Here is a 19062-nt window from a genome sequence, read left to right on the forward strand (position 1 = left end):
GTCGCCCTCAACTTGTGTGGGCCCATCATCTGCTGAGTACCTTGCTACTCCACTGCTATGGTCACCATCCTGTAGGGTAATCTCCTCAATGTGGGTGGGGGGGGGTGTTCTCCCATTTTTGGTGCCCTGCGCTGGTCCACTGCTCCCCTGAAATTTGCAACCACTCATGGCCACTGCCGGACACAGGCACCACCATCTTGGGCACAGATCTCCACAGTGGCAGGGTTTTTTTAAGAAAAACCATTGGCTCCTTTAACAGGCCATTTAAAGACTCTGCAGAGCCATCAGCATTAGGACCAGACACTTGAACCCTTCAGAGCAGCATGGTGTTTCCAGTCTCTTGGGTCTGCACCAGAAGCAGCGATTCCATTTTTTTGCCATTCTTAATTGCCCTGAGACTTTTTTATAAACCACTGGCATTGGCTTGATACAATTGAAGATAATGAAAAGGCAACCATTGTTGAATTATATATGGGTCAGACCAGGTAAGATCCTGTTTTCTCTGTAATTATATTTCTGACAGTTGATTTTGCAACAGCTGAAAATGACATTCCCAAGAACTTCTTTACTCATCATAAAATGTCAAAATTAGCTTAGTAAACTTGTTTCACTCTGGTTATGCATACTGCAGTTGGTTTCTATCCAGATTTTATGGGAGATGTGGTCTCAATATGTTTTAATAAAAAGTAGGACAGGGAGAATTACTCCCCGGAGTTCTTTCCCCAGGACAATATGACCTTTTGGCTTTCTTTTCTGCAATAATTTATACTTTCACATTAAAATGAAGCTCACTTTTGGCTCAGATATCTCTTCAAGAACTTGGGTTCTTAGAGCAACTCTTTGGGCACATGGAGGATAAGGGAAGAATTGGCATTTTTTAAGTGGAAAACTGAAGATCTTTTGTGAGGGCCTGCATTGCTTTCACTTGAACCTTGAATTACTGAGTTCCATTGCATTCTCCATTTTTTTTGTATTTGCCAAATCATACATTAGATGTTAGGAATTCCCCTACTAGGCACTCTGGTATCTGTTTCACTTATTTGTTAAATTTCCTCGTTTTTGTACCATTTGGCAGCTATTCGCATGAGCAAAAGTCAAAGAATCGTTCGGAGTGAAAGAGTAAAGTCAATATTTCTTAACAATTCTTACAGGATCTTGACTATTATAGTTGGCTTGTCAAGCCTCTCATTTTTCAGGTGCAAAAGGCATAGAGAAGCTCTCCATTTCCAATCTGCATGGCTGAAGGAATCCTGTACACACTAACATTGTTCCAAAAGTATTTTTTAGTTTTTACAGGGTTTCCCACTGCTTCAGTCAGTCTATATTTCGGCTAACCTGCTGAATATTTATTTCTAACACATTTAGTGGAGACTATTAAGTTTAAATAGTAATTGTAAAGATTTGCAAAATCTCAAAATTAGCATTTAATTTTCCCCAGTCAAATAAAACTTCTTTACCAAAGTTCAGTTGGTAAATTAATGATCATGGGCAACCCACTCCTATTAATGCTAAAAAAGAATTAAACAATTGAGCAAGGTTCCTTTATCGCAGAGGATTTGTGAAAGGACCAAATGAAACATTTTATTTTTCCTTTTGTAAGATTGTAATTTCTTGATTAGTCACTTTTTCCACTGACGAATGCAATCTGTAACTCGTCAAGAGCAAGCATATTGGCAACATATGTTCTCGGTAGGGAAGACACATATTTATTTATTGCTGGTAATTATTTATTAGCTAACGATTTTGTATTCTCCTAAAATTCATTTAATGAAAATTGACATTGTGTAACACAATCTTACTAGCACCACCGCTTGCCTGAAAAGGGGGGGAAAAAAACAGGCATTTGGAGGTATTGAACTGACCAAGGTGACTGTGCATGGGAAAATAACACACAGTGGGGTTAGTCCAGGAATAGACTTGCACGTGGAGTCATTGTCAACACTCCACTCACACTCCAGTGCCACCTCAGCTGCGAGCACACCCCAGGTGCTATGTAACTGAGGCCCCGGTCCCTGAACATTTCTGATAGCTTTTGACAGAAGGAAAACCTGGAGCAGAGTTCTACTGTTTAGAGACACCTTAAAACCTATCAAAATTGATGGAAGACCCTAAAACAAAATAAATGAAAAGCGAACAAAATCGCATGCAAATCATTACAAATGTGAAGCTAAAGTAATTTATTTTCAAAAAATATTGACCTTGCCCAATCTGCAAGTTGAAAATTAATGGGTATTCATTCCTCGCATACGTGTGGCGACCTAGAAAGAGATGCCTTTCTCCCAGATTAGTGCTGGGGGAACATCATAATTCAATAAACTCATAGATTACTGTGAACCATGGACAATTTAGTGTGAAAGCTAGTGATTCTGCTATTGCCAGGAAACGTTCACATCTTCCTTTACAGAGGAGGAGATGTGCATGCATGCTCATGTCTCTATGTTAGCATGTGCAGGAATTTTTGAGTCCATGTGGATGACTAGCATCTCTTGTTATGTTGTTTACTGCTGGAATTTTGATTCTGAAATATAGACATTTAAGCATAGTTTACTCCAATGTCATATTTAAATACACGTGCTGAGCAGTTCTTCCTGCTGTAACGTCATTGAATAGGTTTATTTAATGATAATCACATCTCACTACCAGGACTGAATAGGACGCTTTAATCAAAGACTGTCTGGATTTAATTATTGTATAATGTTGATTCAGGCACTGTTTGGCTTTCATAGATTTCCTTCAAATTGGTACCAATTAAATGGAGATGAAAGTGAATGCTGGAAAATAAGTCAGCACCAGATGACCGATATAACAAACATCCATATTTGTTTGGTAGTCATTCAGAAACATTTCTCTAAATCAAAGAAGATGAGTCTTTTGAACAGTTTTGTTCAATGTTGTTTACCAATCTCTGTGCACGAAATAATCTCCTGCTCTGCCATTCCACACAAATGTGATCCGGATTTGAACTGTAAATCATAATATATTCTTCCCTTTGAAAATCCATCGGCCTTGAGTAGACGATCACTACGCTAACTTAATTAATGTTTGGCACTGAAAATGGCTATTAATTAAAAGTACATTTTGAAAATATGGTAATGTCCAAGAAATAACTGGGTCTGTTTATGCTCAATTGTAAAAACTACAAAGTATCAAAAAAAATTTGCCATAACCTGATAAATCATGCATAATACTACTATTGATCTTAGGCCACACTATTGTTAAATGGAAAATATTTACAATTATCACTAATAATTTTAACTAAACTTAGTTCTGCTAAACATTTCGCTGCTGGTATGTGTGTGTATGCATGAGATGTCGATTAACGTAGACAGTTAGAAAATGTACAGAGGACCCAGCTGTGGAGATCTGAGCCAGACTGGAAAACGTTTTTTTGATGCCAGTGCTGCCTGATCAGACGAAACAGATAATGACTTTAAAATTGTTGTAATCTGGTTCCACTTATACATTCTTCTTCTTGTGGTGTTATTAGAATACTGATTTTAAGCTTTTGAAAATAATGCACATGTCCAAAGCTGAGAAAATGCAATCTTTTTTTGGAATTAGAACCTGGGTGAAATTGTGGGCAAAGGGAATGATGTTTGTACACTAACATTCTAGCAGTTATTTCTAGACTTAGAGTATTTCAATAATTTGCTGAAAGGACAATTACACATAAACCATGATGTAAATAATACAACCCAATAGATTATATAGTGAGGTGTTTTGGCTTGGAACATTGTTCTTTCACTTCTGGAACTTGGTTTGAATTCAGTCCAGACCACTCTCCTCTCTCCGAGGACTGCTAGCAGTCAGACGTGAAAAGGTAACCATTAATTCATTTCCAGTGGATCCAAATTAAGAGCAAAAGATGGTCTTTGACTACAGTAAGAAATTAATTGTCAACCACATTCAGTGCAATGACATATCTAGTTGGGTATGAAATGAAAGTAGTATACTGGCATGGTTGGTAGCCCATCCTGATATCAGAATTGAATCATGTATCTCTGGCAGTGTAGATTTCCGGATGCAAGGCTCACTGCACTGCAACAAAGAGTGATTAATATTAAAGTGAAAGGGAAAAAAAATTTCATGTATCAATCATTTTCTTTCATTTTGTTGATACAATAGTTATTTCAGGAGTACATGATACTGGTTCTCAATTATTACTCATTGAATACTAGGATATAATTTTATTTCAAAATGTGTTATCATTTGAAACTTAAGCCAATTTAATGCAACAATATAATATGTTGATCATGGACAAACTTACTCTGTGACTCAAGACAATTAATATATTGGCATAAACCTTTGCTATTATTAGATATGAACATAAAACAATGCTAATTCTTTTTATAAACTCTCTTTTAAAATATAAAGGATTTATCAGCCTTTATTTCCTGGAATTTAGAAAGTTCAAGAGATCATTTGATTAAAAAGTTTCAATAAGTTATTAGGATTCGATTGAAAGAGATAAAGATAAATTATTTTCACTGGTTAGAAAAGTGTTTATTTTAATCATAGAGGACATAGATGTTTGTTGCTTAAACGTGTGATAGAATATGGATAAAAAATGGAGATAGGTCACTGATAAATCACAATCTCATTAAATGAGACTATATTCAAATTGCATACAGATGCATCTAGAAATTGGATCTATTAGTGTCAGTTTTGCACGCACAAATATGATGTAATCATTTAAGGTGAAATCACGTCCAATGGAAAATTGGACTAGGCATCTGTGTCACTAACCATGCTTGACATCTTCCCATTATGAGTCAGGCACCTAATGATGTCATGTGTCACACATCACACAACTTTTGTAATGTTTGCATAAAAATGGAGCTTTCATGTACAACTCTCAACATTCCTTGAGCGCATTAAAAAAAAGGTGTTTAATTGAGATGTCAATAGAATATCAATTACAAGGGTTATCATTCTGATACTGATGTTTTACACAAATCTAACAGGCTCAGTTTTCAATGATCAGGATATCTGAAGAACGATCACTGGTTGTTCCATCACTAATTGCAGACTTTTAAATCTAATGTTATCAGAAGTATGAGCCTCATTAATCATCCTGCACTTCTCAGTGAATTCACTTATGGCGTAGGACTTGATCAGGGTAGATGATCATGTAAGGGCTCTTAGAAGATTGCCACACTCACTCTGAACCCTCCCCTCTGATTGTCCTCACATCCTTGATGGTCCAGTGACTGTTTCAGACCTGTCATGGGGTGTGTTCCTCAAAGGACTGACATCCCTGCCAGTGATGTGCCAATTGGATACTTTCAATGGAGCTCTCAATTAACTGAATGATCATTGGTGTAAACCATCCGAACGCTTTATATAATTTATATAATTTAGTTGTCACTAAACACTAAAGTACTGTTTAAAGTACTGAAAGGTGTTAGGTCTGCTTTGTTCATGAATGAGTGAGACAAACACCAGACTGAGTCGAAATCAGGGTTCTTTGTTCTTTATTACCGGATTGTAACACTTGCGACTAAACATGTTAGTCGGAGAATGCATTCTGCCGTTATCAGCAAAATGGTGATTTTTTATACCCTTGGATACATGCTTAGAACATCATCATATCATTACTTGTCCAATGACTAAAACTGTTGCTATCCTTTCCCTGCTAGCTTCCTGCCTCTCAATCCATCAATGTCTCTCTTATCTTGTAAGTACAAGGATGCATTCACATCTTGTTACTGCCCCATACATTCCCATCTCATGATGTTTTACCTAACAGGAGTACAAGGACACCTCCCCTTCTTGTTACTGCCCTGTACAGGGTAACTCCCTACACATTCCCATCTCATGATGTTTTACCTTACAAAGGTGAGATCCATTTTCTTGGCAAGAACCAATTATGATGCTTCTAATTGCTTTTCTCTCTCGGCTCTGAATTATTGCCTCTTTTGTCTAACTACTTTATCAATTTATTTTAAACTATTTCATAATGATTTTCCACATCATTTTAGGCCCTGGTTAGGGAGAAGAAGGAGACCCAGAGCAGGTATAGGCATCAAGGATCATATGAGGTACTTAAGGAAATCAGGAGGGTGTAAAGGCATGAGTTGCCTCTGGCAGACCAAGTGAAGGAAAATCTCAAGGGCTTCTGCAGATATATAAAGAGTAAAATGATAGCAAGGGACAAAATTGGTCCAATGGAGTTTGGGTCTGGAGCTCTATGGTCCAGGTGCAAGTTGGTGGGACCATGTGGAATAAATAGTTCAGCAGAATAAATAGTTCAGCACGGAGCAGATGGACCAAAGGGCCTGTTTCTGTATGGTTTTGTAAGATGGTGCATCATTTCTGAAATTTTACCAGTAGGAACTTTCTATATTAATAGCTGTTATAATTATTCAATGATTGATTGATCTATAAGAAAGTAGAAAGTAGTATTGGAGTTCTCTGGAGAGTGGCTAGATAATTCCTGTGAATCAATTATCATTTTCAATTTAGAGTTTAGACTGAGGAATTAAGTATCAGGGAAACATGGGCAGAGTCAACGGTTAGTGCTGGTATTCACAGTTCCATGGACCTGTGTTTGAACCTGGTAACAGGTGATGTTTGTGTGTATCTCCTTACCATAGCATATGGTTTCCCCAGGAGCTCCTGGCTCTTCCCATCTCCCAAATCTCCACTGGAAAGTCCCTCTTAGTATAGTTAAGTGGAAAAATAATCAAATTGGAGCTGATGAGCATGGAAAAGAGGATGTCATGTGGAGAAAAGGAGAAAGGAAACAGATTGATGGGATTGTTCTGTAATGCATTACCTTTGATTTAAGGGTTTGAATGACTTCCATCTGCATTGTAGTAAGCATTAAAACAGAGTAAACATCCAAAATTGAATCATATGAAGATTCTTCACATGTTCTTCAATGTTGTACTGCAAGAAATAAATAAATCTGTACAAATATTCTATCCAAATTGTTACACTGTGGTGAACATCATCACTCCATTATCAAACCGGCATTCGTAGTTGTGGGCTCCCACAGGACCAAGAGTTCCCGGTGGCTGGGGGGCACAAAGAACTCTGGGAGGTGTGTGACTTCAGAAGTTGGGTGATTGTGATAGCGCGCCAACTGTAATTATTTAAACTCCTGAGAAGATTCCATTAAACAGTTCTGTTGGTTCAACTCACAGACAACTTCTGTTGTGCTTTATTCACTGCGTCACTCACTACATTGGTGACCCTAACAGTCCAAACAATATTTTGGACCTCCCTATGGATGTGTAGAATGCCCTTGCGCTCAAACCTCCAGTATTATGGACCTAATTCGAGCAGGCCAAAGCCCAGTTCCATCTATGCCAGATTATCGCTGATGCAGTGAAGTACTACTATGTTGTTGCATCGCTGGACCAAGACACCATGAGACGTATTGTTGATTTTTTACTCCATCCTCCAGCCGATGACAGGTATGAAGCCATCAAAGTCCTGCTCATATGTATTTTCAGCCTTTCCTGATGCAACAGGACAGCACAACTTCTCCATATGGACGGCCTGGGCGACCACACTCCTTCTGAACTAATGAACAAGATGGTGGCACTTATGGATAAACACAAGCCTCGTCTGCTTTTTGAGAAAAATTTTCTCAAGCAAATGCCAGAAGACATCTGTTTGCAGACAAAGACTTTAATGACCCCCATCGCTTAACAACCTGTGGTGATGAGTTGTGGCATGGCCTGTACAATCAAGTCGGCGCTTGGGCAAGGACATGCATCCAGTGCCAGATCTCAAAAGTTCAGTGCCACACCAAAGCCCCACTACAGGTTTTTGTACCCACTCAGTGCAAGTTTGATCACATCCATGTGGATACAGCCCGTTACCCCCATCCAAGAGCGCTACTCAACTCTTCACAATAGTAGACAGGTTCACGCGATGGCCAAAGGTTGTCCGGCTCTCCGACACTTCCATCTCAGCTTGTGTAAGAGCCCTCATCGCCAATTGGATAGCAGGTTTTGGACTAACCATGCATATCTACTCTGACAGAGAAGCTCAGTTTACATCTGGGTTATGGTCCACAATCGGACAGTTGCTGGGTACAAAACTGCATCGGTCAATGGCCTATCATCCTCAATCCAATGGCTTAGTGGAATGTTCTCACCGTCATAAGAAAATGGATCTCATGGCACATCTTTAGGGAGTGGATTGGATGGATGAACTGCTTTGGGTACTTTTAGGTATCCACACCACACCAAAAGAAGATCAAGCTACATCCTCTGCAGAATTGGTTTATGGATCCCCCCCTAATGGTTCCATGGGATTTCATTCCGGCAGCACGTGAGCAGCAGGAATCTCCCACTTCAGTACTCACATGCTTAAGGGAGAAGGAGGGTACACTGGTGCCTGTCCTGGCCACCCAACATGGGTCTACAACTTCATACATTCTGCCTGAACTCAAGGACTGCCTTTATGTATTCCTGTGCAAGGATGTGCACAGGACACCGTTGCAATGGCGATATGAAGGTCCTTTCAAGGTGATACAGAATGACGGCTCCAAATTTGTTATAGACATTGGCGGGGGCATTATGTGGTGAACTACACCACTCCATTATCAATCTGGCATCCGTAGTTTCAGGCTCCCATAGGTTCAGGAGTTCCCGGTGGTTGGGGGGGGGGGGCACAAAGAACTCTGGGAGGTGCGTGATTTCAGAAGTTTGGTGATTGTGATAGCGCACCAACTGTAATTATTTAAACTCTTGCGAACCTTCAATTAAGCAGTTGTGTTGGTTCTGTTCACAGACAACTTCTGTTGTGCTTTATTCATTGTACCACTCGCTACAACACAATATTTAACCTACAACAGACGCATGTTTCACCAACATAAACGCAAACATGACAACTCTGGATTTTTACTTTGTTGTTCATTGATTGAGGGATTGAATAAACTAATTTTACTCTCACTGTTCTTGATTCCCTCTAATGTTTAAAGTTAGTTAAGCAAAAAACTAATGAGCCTCTGTCACCATAATTTATTAGGCATGCCCAATCTACCCAGTATTACACAAGGTAGTGCACAAGGCCAGTCAATATATATATTTCATTGGAATGGTAGGAATTATGTTCAAGACAATCCATAAATGTAATATCTTCAAGTATATATTTTCCATTAAGATTCAACAGGGCCACTTAAATCATCTTTCATTGATATACAATGGAACTGTAAATCCTACTCTCATCTTGTGCAAAATCTAGAGCCACTTCTATTGATGTGGATAGGGTTGGCATTATTTAACAAAATGTATGTGGTATGATTTCTGTAAATCACTTGAAACAAATTTAGTATGCAATCTGAAGTCGCCTTGCCTTTGTATAAATAGGAGCCTGAAAGTTAACTCTTTATCACTGCAATTGAAAAAGTTTCACTGTAAAGTGGACTTCAAGAAATTCTCACACTCAAATTAATCATTCAAGAGCTTTTCAAACTTCATCTTGCTAATGAGATATTAATGCCTTGGAATGCATTACTTGAAAGGATGATGGAAGGTAACATACCAGAAACTTGAATGTGAACTTGAAACTTGCAGAGTATTAAGAAAGAACTGGGGATTGGGAAACATTGGATAGCTCTAGAAGAGCCAGCACAGGCATGATGAGCCAATTGGCCTCCTACTGTATTAAATGATCCTATGATTAATGTGAGCAGAAAGCTGACTGTGTCTTTGGCTTGTTAACAGTTCTGTCTGACTGGCATCTGGATGTTGTTATTCAGAGCTCTATTTTCCTATTCAGGGAATGAGTCAGATTTGTTGGGCTGTACGTCATAATATAGCATAACTTCAGCACTGCAGACCAATGCAAATCATATGTTATTAGATTCACACTGCATTTATGTCACAAAGCAGCAGAAACTTCTCACTGCTATTAAAGATTATGTATAATTTTGAAGTCACGCTGGTAAGCATGCATGAACTCTTATGTCTTTATAACTCAGTGACCAGACATACTGAGGAAAATAGGCCTTGGAAAGTAAGTGAGAAATGCACCCAGAAAATTATGTTATATATCCTGATTTATTATATCTCTCAGAATCATATTAGCTTATTTTGTGAAATGCTAGAGTACCCTCACAGAGTAGGATGCTCTTCCCATTGGAATTGTCTGCAGTAAAAATGATGAGATGAAAGGGAATCAATCATATTAAAATCCTGTTTCATGCCTTGTTTGCACAAATAGGTTCAAAAATTGGTGTGGATAAAAGCATACCCTATCTGTTAGCTTGTGAAGGAATCCTTGTAAGATAGAGAGAATAATTTTCTTTTCTTTTGTTATAGAGACAGTGGAACAGGGACCTAACCGATTAACCAGGTTAGTGAATCACAGAAAATTGTACTTGTAGAACTGAAAATTGCTAAATTTGCACACTAAACTCCACGTCTATTTCTTTTAAGTTATCCAATGAAAAAGGAAACTTCCAAAGATGAAACCTACTGGAAGGAAATTAATGCTGCCATGGCCTTAACAAATCTGGCGCAGGCTAAAGGCAAAATACAAGGGACAACCAGCTGCATCATTCAAAAATCTTCACATATTTCTGAAATAAAAACTTTGAAAATTTCACCGGTTAAACCATTTTAAAAAAAAAAAGTTTACATGACTTAAGATATTTCAGAAGCAAAAATGTTCCATGTATGTATATTAAAAAAAAGTACTGCAATCAAATGCTGACTCCTGGCTCTTGAGGCCAGTTTAGAATAAATCTTTTTTTAATCTAATCTTATGTTTATTAATATATTTAGGATCTTGCAGCAGTTTTAAATCTTTTGTAATTGCACACATTTCTGCTGTTGTTGGCCAGCTTATTTTTTTAAAACATGAACTGACTGTAAATTGTTAAAACAGTACAATTTCTATCTAAGTATTAACTTATTTTATATTACTCAAATTAATCTTTGACATCTCATGTTGATGCTGTCAGCATGAATATAAAGTAATATAAGTAATATATCAATAAGCTACAAGTTGCACACTGAAAGCATTTCTATCCCAGTGAAATTGTACTTTTGTGTAACAAGATCAGTTCCATTCTGTAAAGTTAATTTTGACAAACAAAGCAAAAAGAAAGTCGACAACAGAGGAATGTACATTGTGGTCCTGAAAATAAAAGAATTGGGATGGTTCTGGCATGACACTTTATTTTGACTGTACTCTTAACTGTGTTGATATTGCTTTGCCTCAGAGAACACATGTTAAAAGCACAAGAGAACTGGCAACTCATACAGATCTAAACTGTGATCTAATAAGAAGCAGCTACCTTTTGCACTCAGGATTCATTTGTGCCAAATTATTAGCCAATATTCAGATGGAAGGTTCCATAATTAAGGCTTTCTCAAACAATTGCTTTCCATGATGACAATACTTCATTTTAACATATGAAAGGATCAATTGGTACAAGAAATAGAGATCTGATTTTAATGGGATAAAAACACAAGGAGTTTAACACACAACTTAATACATTGGGGTGAAATTTTTCTAAGAAGGTGGATAACATATTTACATCCAAATTTCTTCCTGATCTCATGAACCAAGGTTGAAAACAGATGTAACTTAACAGAGATCAATGTAAATAAACAATGCCCAAAGAATGAGCTGAACTCACATCAATATTAAAATGTAATTGTTGAAGCATTTTGGTCTTTAACATAATTTATGCTGAAATAATTAAAATGCTTTGGAAGAAACTGCAAATAAATATTAAAAGTTCAAAGAGCATTGTTTTGAAATCAGTTCAAAATTAGGAATAAAATGTTAGTTAAATTACTGCTTTCTTGCTGTGCCTAATATACTGGTTTTAGTTTTTAAGTTGGATTTGAAACATGGCTGTGAGTGACACCATAATAAAATTCACTTCAAGTCAAAGACTGAAAGAAAAGCAATAAATATATGCATAACACACTTGTGTCCTAATTAACTCACCTTTTATGCCCTTTCATTACTTTTTTTGTTTTAAATCCCAAGTGTCTCTGTGGACAAATGAAGGGGGAATTTGACCCCTATCTATTTGTACTGCATTGGGTCCTCGAAGGATGCCAGTTGTACCGCTGATTTTGTGGCCAAGGGCAATGGGTTGTGTGCTTATTTGAGTACAAGGTCTAACCTGAAGAATTAGGCTCCATCTCTTCAACCTACCTCAGTGGAAAATGTGTTTGAAGAGACTGCATGTGAACTTTTCAAGCTTACTAATTTAATCCAAATATTTCATTTATCTGATAATCTGGCTCCAAACAATTCTAAAGTTCTACAATAGCACAGAAAATAATTATAGGATATTTAAAAAAAATGATTTCCTATTTTTGAAATGTAAAATATCCAATGTAATATTTTAGGGCCATTCAGTGTAACTTCATTCCGAGCATGCCCTCCTCTTTGTGCAATGAACGTAATGTATTTTGAGATGATATTTGTAAATATTTTTGTATCTTTTGTGCAAACTATTAAAATTTGCTCATTGTAATATGCCCTTATGTGTAAAACAGACAACTGACTTCTGATTTTGGCCTGTATAAAATAAAAGCTTTTTATGGTAGTGTCTTTTTTAATATATAACAAACAAGTAAAATATTAGTTCCAATTGTTTGTGTAGTTTCTGAATATATTTAATTGCTTTGTTGTATTCATCATTCCAAATGTTGTTACAAGTTTATAAATTATCAAAATAATAAACAAAGTGCATGACCATTATGATTCCTGAAACAATACATTTGACATTAATCATGTCATCAATGTGTTTTAGATTTTACTTCTTCATTCACACATGAGCCATGGTAATGAGAAGAATGGGCAAACACCACAGAGGCAGCACTGGAGGTCTGGATTGAACCAAGGTCTCTGAAGCTGGGAGGCCACAGCTCTACTAGATGTGTTACTGTGTCACCCATTACTGTCATTTAATGATCATTTTCCTACAAATATCGATTAGCTTAAACATGCCCCTACAATGTGATTCCAATATGGATATTTCTTCAACTCAAGGCCAACAAAATTCCAGATCCTAAAATCATTTGTCAAAGAATTCGATTTCACTCCTTTTAGGACAATCAGTTCACTGCAAAGAAAAAAAAATCATGAAATTGAGCAGAAATGGTTAAGAAACAGCTCTAGTGAGACTTCGATGCACAACCATGTGTTGAACCATACAGGACCAGCAGAGACGCAACATGAGGCTGTGGCTATCTCGTTCCCTCCGCAGGTGTTGCCTGACCCACTGAGTTCTTCCAGCAGTTTGTTTTTGCTCCATATTTCCGCACCTGTAGTCTTTTCTGTCTCCAGCCTAGATTAAAGCAGTGCCTGATAATTTGATGCACGTCCAAATGAATCATAAAACCACAGAGTACAGAAACACAGGTCTGTGGTTCTCCATACCATCATCTATGGTGTCTCTCTATGTTAATCCCCTTTTCCTGCCTTTTCTGTAAATGCTTATCTATTTGTCCTTTTACATTTATTACCTTTGTGTCATCAGATCAATTTACTGAATATGGAAATAAACTCTCATAATTATCATTATTCAAGTATCTGGGCAAATGCCTTTGAACTATTGTGATTCGAGCAGCACATTGGGAGGAACATCTGCATTAAAGACATACTCCTGTTGGTAACACTGGACAGCAATTTTTTTCAAAAGGTTTGCTTCATCGAAAGAAAATGTGGATTAGGATGAACAACTTAAAGCTGAAATCAAAGATAATTTCATGTAGGAAGTTGAAGAAACATTCAATTAACTTTTTTTAATTTAGCCTGTTTAATTGCATAATGACGCTGACACATTGCGTTAGTTCAACTGACCTAAAAATGTTTTGCTGCTGGTTTTCGTTTGTGCTCAGCATCTGATGCCTCTCATATCCATGCCCAACAATCGTCGGCCAGCATTGATGGATTCCAGTTGCCCTGATCATGCTTTTCCATGGTTGCAATGTCCTGGTGAATTTTTTCACCATGTTCATTTCTGACTGCACCAAGATTGGCACGGAAGAAGTTCAAGTACAAATTCAGAAAATGAATTTTTAATGACATGTGGCACTTCATAGTTTTGTATGTTTGAAGTAGACTTAAAACATACCAGGAAATCACAAAAATAGGTTATATCTAAAAAATAGTTTGTGATAATAGGTAAATTTTAAGGTGATTTTCGTGATCAGCAGCCCAAAATCCATAAAATACACCTAAAAGTGTTCAGGAAGCAAATTCCTCATTGTCCAGTGTAGTCAGGCAGCAGCTAAACACTTTGCTTTCCATGCAGAAGAGGGAGCTGTACAATTTTAGTGAAAGAGCCCAGGTATTTCCATCAGTGAGAGAGGGAGGGTATGTGTGTTAGGAGGACAGGAGAATGGCCAGGGTCTATCAGTGGCCATCAGTGTCACCCCATATGAGAATCCTCCACCCATTCCAGCAATGCTCAAGTAATAAATTTCACAGCTATGCTGACAACTGTGGTAAAGACGTTGCTGATCTCTGAGGTGCAGTGTCTTCTTGCATGGTTTGTGGTAAGTTAGGATGTGGAGAAAGAAAGTAGTTCAGAATGTTACACTTTTTTCAGATATAGGTGAAGCCACATCAGGAGGATTATGTAGTGTTCTCTTTATCTAAGGAGAGACATTGAAGGAACTCCCAAGGAACAACACCATCCAGTAAACAAAGCCTTTCATTCCAATCTTACCAAAACCATTCACACTTTCAAAAGTGTAGAACTCTTTCCTCAAATTCAGCTACCCACAGAAATTCATCTCCATCTTGCATCAGCTTTATAATGATATTCAAGCCTTATTCTTAACAATCAGATCTACAAAGGAACCAATCTCACTGGAGACAAGCCAATCGGTGTCATGGCACTTTACAATTGTTCTTGCTGCAATCCTGCTTCACATCTCCAAGGAGCTTTCAGCTTGAATGGAGCTGGTCTACAAGACTCTCTTTCTCTAACTTACTCCACTTTCCATAGAACCATAAAATATTACAGGACAGAAACAGGCTCCAGAGGCCCTTCTAGTCTGTGCCGAATCATTTTCTTTGCTTGTCCCACTTACCTGCACCCAGTATATAGCACTCCATATCTCTCCCATCCATCAACTTGTCCAAAATCTTCCTAAATGTTACAATTAAGCCCACATTCACCACTTAAGCTGGCAGCTCATTCCACACTCCCACCACTCTGTGTGAAGAAGTTCCCCCTCATGTTCCCCCTAAACCTTTCCCCTTTCACCCTTAGCCCATGTCCTCTGGTTTGTATCTCACCTACCCTCAGTGGAAAGTTACCTATATTTAGTCTGTCTAAGCCCCTCATCATTTTAAAAACCTCTAGAAAATCTCCCCTCATTCTTCAGGGAATAAAGTCTTAACCTGTTTAACCTTTCCTTGTAACTCAGTTCCTGAAGTCTGGGGAACATCCTAGTAAATCTTCTCTGCACTCTTTCAATCTTATTTCCTGTAGTTAGGTGACCAAAACTGCACACAACACTCCAAATTTGGCCTCACTCATGTCTTATACAACTTTAATAAAACATTCCAACTCATATACTTTGATTTATGAAGGCCAATATGCCAAAAGCTCTTTTTACAACCCTATCCAACTGTGACCCCAGTTTTAGGGAATTATGTATCTGTATTCACAGATCCCTCTGTTCTATTGTATTCCTCAGTGCCCTACCATTTACCATGCATGTCCTTCCTTGTTTTGTCCTTCCAAAATGCAGCACCTCACACTTTTCTGCATTAAATTCCATATGCCATTTTTTCAGTCCATTTTTCCAGCTGGTCTAAATGCTTCTGCAAGTTTTGAAAACATTTTTCGCTGTCCGTAATGCCTCCAATCTTAGTGTCATCTGCAAACTTTCTGATCCAGTTTTCTACATTATCATCAAGATCATTGATAAAGATGACAAACAACAATCGTCCCAGTACCGATTCCTGAGGCACTCCACTAATCCCAGGCATCCAGTCTGAGAAGCATCATCCACCACTATTCTCAGGCTTCTCCCCGTCCAGCCTTTGTTGAATCTAGTTGAATACTTCACCACAAATACCTAGTATCTGAACCTTCCTGACTAACCTCCCATATGGGAGCTTGTCAAAGGCCTTACTAAAATCCACGTAGACAACATCCACAGCCTTTCCTTCATCAACTTTCCTGGTAACCTCTTCAAAAATCTATGTTTGGTTAAACACAACCTACCACGCACAAAGCCATGTTGACTATCCTTAATCAGTCCCTGGCTATCCAAATAATTGTATACCCGATCTCTTAGAACACTTTCCAGTAATTTACCTGCTTCTGACAACAGGCTTACTGGCCTATAATTTCAAGGGCTACTTTTGGAGCTTTTTAGAACAACGGAACAACGTGAGCAACCCACCAATCGTCTGGCACCTCACCCGTGGCTAAAGACATTTTAAGTGTTTCTGCCAGAGCCCCTACAAATTCTACACTAGCCTCCCTCAAGGATTGAAGGAATATCTTGTCAGGCCCTGGGGATTTTTCCACCCTTATTTGCTTTAAGACAGCAAGCAATTCCTCCTCTTTAATCTATACAGGTTCCATGACCTCACTGCTTGTTTTTTTTTCTTCCACAACTCTCTGCCCATTTCATGAGTGAATACTGATGGGAAAAAACATCCCCCATCTCTTTTTGTTCCATACAAGCCAACCACTTTGATCTTCAAGGGGACCAAATGTATCCCTTACTATCCTTTTGCTCTTAATATACCTTTACAAACCCTTAGGATTTTCCTCCACATTGTCTGCCAAAGCAACCTCATGACTTCTTTTAGCCTTCCTCATTTATTTCTTGAGAGTTTTTCTTGCTTTTTTTATACTCCTCAAGTAACTATAGGCTCCATGTTGCCTATACCTGCTATACATCTCTCTATTCTTCCGAACCAGATCCCCAATATCCCTTGAAAACCAAGGTTCTCTATGGCTTCTAACCTTGCCTTTGATCATGACAGGAACATACAAACTGTGTACTCTCAAAATTTCACCTTACCTCTTCCACTTACCTCTCACGTCCTTACCCGAAATCAATTTATCCCAATCCTCGCATTCCAGATCCTTTCTCATTTCCTTAAAATTGGCCTTTCTCCAATTTAGAATCTCAACCCGAGGCCCAGATCTATCTTCTCCATTATTGAAACTAATGGCATTATGATCACTGGTCACAAAATGCTCACCTATACATTTGTCTGTCACCTGTCCTGCCTCATTCCACAATAGGAGATCCAGTATTGCACTCACTCTAGTTATTGATTTAGAAAACTTACCTGAACACATTTGACAATCTCCAAGCCATCCAGCCCTTTTACAGTATGGGAGTCCCAGTCAATATGTGGAAAATTAAAATCTCCTATTATCACAACCTTATGTTTCCTGCAGCTCTGTTATCTCTCTACAGATTTACTCCTCCAGTTCTCGTTGACTATTGGACAATCTATAATACAACCACAAGAGTGTGGTAATACCTTTCCCGTTCCTCAGCTCCATCCACATAACCTAAGTAGACATGGCCTCTAGTTTGTTTAGCCTAAGCACAGTTGTGGCATTTTTCCTGATGAACAATACCACTGCTCCCCCTTTCATTCCCCCCTTTCTATCATGTTTAAAGCAGCAGGAGCCCGGAACATTGGGCTGTCAATCCTGCCCCTCCTCCAACCAAGTTTCATGAATGGCCACAATGTCATAATTCCATGTGCCAATCCACACTCTAACCTCACATGCCTTTCCTACAATACTCCTTGTATTGAAATAGATGAACCTGAGAACATTTCCACCACATACAACCTGTTGACTTATAACTGAGCATGTAATTTTAACATCATCTTTTCCCTCCTCCACTCCTCTATTTGCTCTGGCACACTGTTTCCCCTCCCCTGCACATCTAGTTTAAACCCACCACAGCTGCACTAGCAAACCTTCCCGCAAGGCTATTTGCCCCTTCCAGTTCAGATACAAACCATCCTGTCAGAACAGGACCCACCATCCTTGGAAGAGAGTCCAATGATCCAAAATCCTGAAGCCCTCCCTCCTGCACCATGTCTTTGGCCACGTGCTATGCTCTATTATCCTCCTATTTCTAACCTCATTAACACATGGCACAGGTAGCAATCCGGTGATCACAACCTTGGGGGTCCTGTCCTTCAACCTAGCACCTAACTCCCTGAATGCTCCTTGCAGGACCTCCTCCCTTTCCTACCCATGTTATTTGTCCCTACATGGACCATGACATTGGCTGTTCACCCTTGCCTCTGAGATTCCTGTGAACTTGATCTGAGATATCTCAGAGCCTGGCACCAGGGAGGCAACATAACATCTAGGATACATGATTTCTTCCACAGAACCTCTTATTTGTTCCTCTAATATGGAATTACCTATCACTACAGCTCGCCTCTTCTCCTCACTTCCCTTCTTAGCCACAGGACCAGACTCCATGCCATACACCTGATCTCCACAGCTTGTCCCTGATAGGTTGTCATCTCCTCCCCCCCCCCCCCCCAAACAGTATCCAAAATGCTATACTTGTTATTGAGGGAAATGGCCATAGGGGTGGCTTGTACAGACTGCCTGTTCCCTTTCCCACTCCTGACTGTCACCTATCTACCCTCCTCCTGCCTTCCCTGTATCTCATGTCTATGACCCTCTCTGTCTCCTGAATGATCCGGAGTTTATCCAACTCCAGCCCTAATTCCTGAGCTCAGCTTGTCAGGAGCTGCAGTTGGATGCACTTCTCGCAGATGAAGTTGTCAGGGATACTGCTGGCTTCCCTGATGACCCACATTCTGCAAGAGGAGTATTCTCTTGCCTTGGCTGCCATACCCACTGTTTATGACTAGAGGAACAAAATATATGATACAAAAAATCTGCCCTTTCCTGTGCCTACCTGCTGAATCCTTTTTGTTCCTCAAATAGTGTGGTCCTTACTTCAAATCCTGCACCACCACCTCAGCCTCTATTCATCAAAGCCTGTTGAGCCAAAGCCTTGCCACTCTGACTCAGCCCACTCCAACAATAACCACTCCCTCAATGACCTCACGGACCCTCACTTTTATGTGAAGTTTGAGTCACTTGAC

The 19062-nt window shown here is 38.9% G+C and overlaps 1 protein-coding gene and 1 long non-coding RNA gene across 6 annotated transcripts in view; one reads left to right on the forward strand and one right to left on the reverse strand.

Annotated features, from left to right (window-relative positions):
* The window catches only part of LOC138751771 (uncharacterized), a 692174-nt gene extending 686344 nt beyond the window's left edge, over positions 1–5830 (reverse strand). The window contains exon 1 of the long non-coding RNA XR_011350173.1: positions 5743–5830. This is a non-coding gene — a long non-coding RNA (uncharacterized lncRNA). The remainder of the gene's footprint in view (positions 1–5742) is intronic.
* Positions 1–12607, forward strand: part of mkxa (mohawk homeobox a) — a 62116-nt gene extending 49509 nt beyond the window's left edge. For 4 of the 5 annotated variants that reach the window (XM_069914540.1, XM_069914539.1, XM_069914538.1 and 1 more), the window contains 2 exons: positions 10281–10314; positions 10398–12607. In XM_069914540.1, coding sequence (XP_069770641.1) covers positions 10281–10314; positions 10398–10584 — 221 coding nt within the window. In that variant the 3' untranslated portion in view covers positions 10585–12607. The remainder of the gene's footprint in view (positions 1–10280; positions 10315–10397) is intronic. The other variant, XR_011350172.1, reaches the window with a different exon arrangement.
* Positions 12608–19062: the final 6455 nt, after the last annotated feature.

Source organism: Narcine bancroftii, chromosome 1 (assembly GCF_036971445.1).
Source record: "Narcine bancroftii isolate sNarBan1 chromosome 1, sNarBan1.hap1, whole genome shotgun sequence".
Classification (NCBI taxonomy): Eukaryota; Metazoa; Chordata; class Chondrichthyes; order Torpediniformes; family Narcinidae; genus Narcine; species Narcine bancroftii.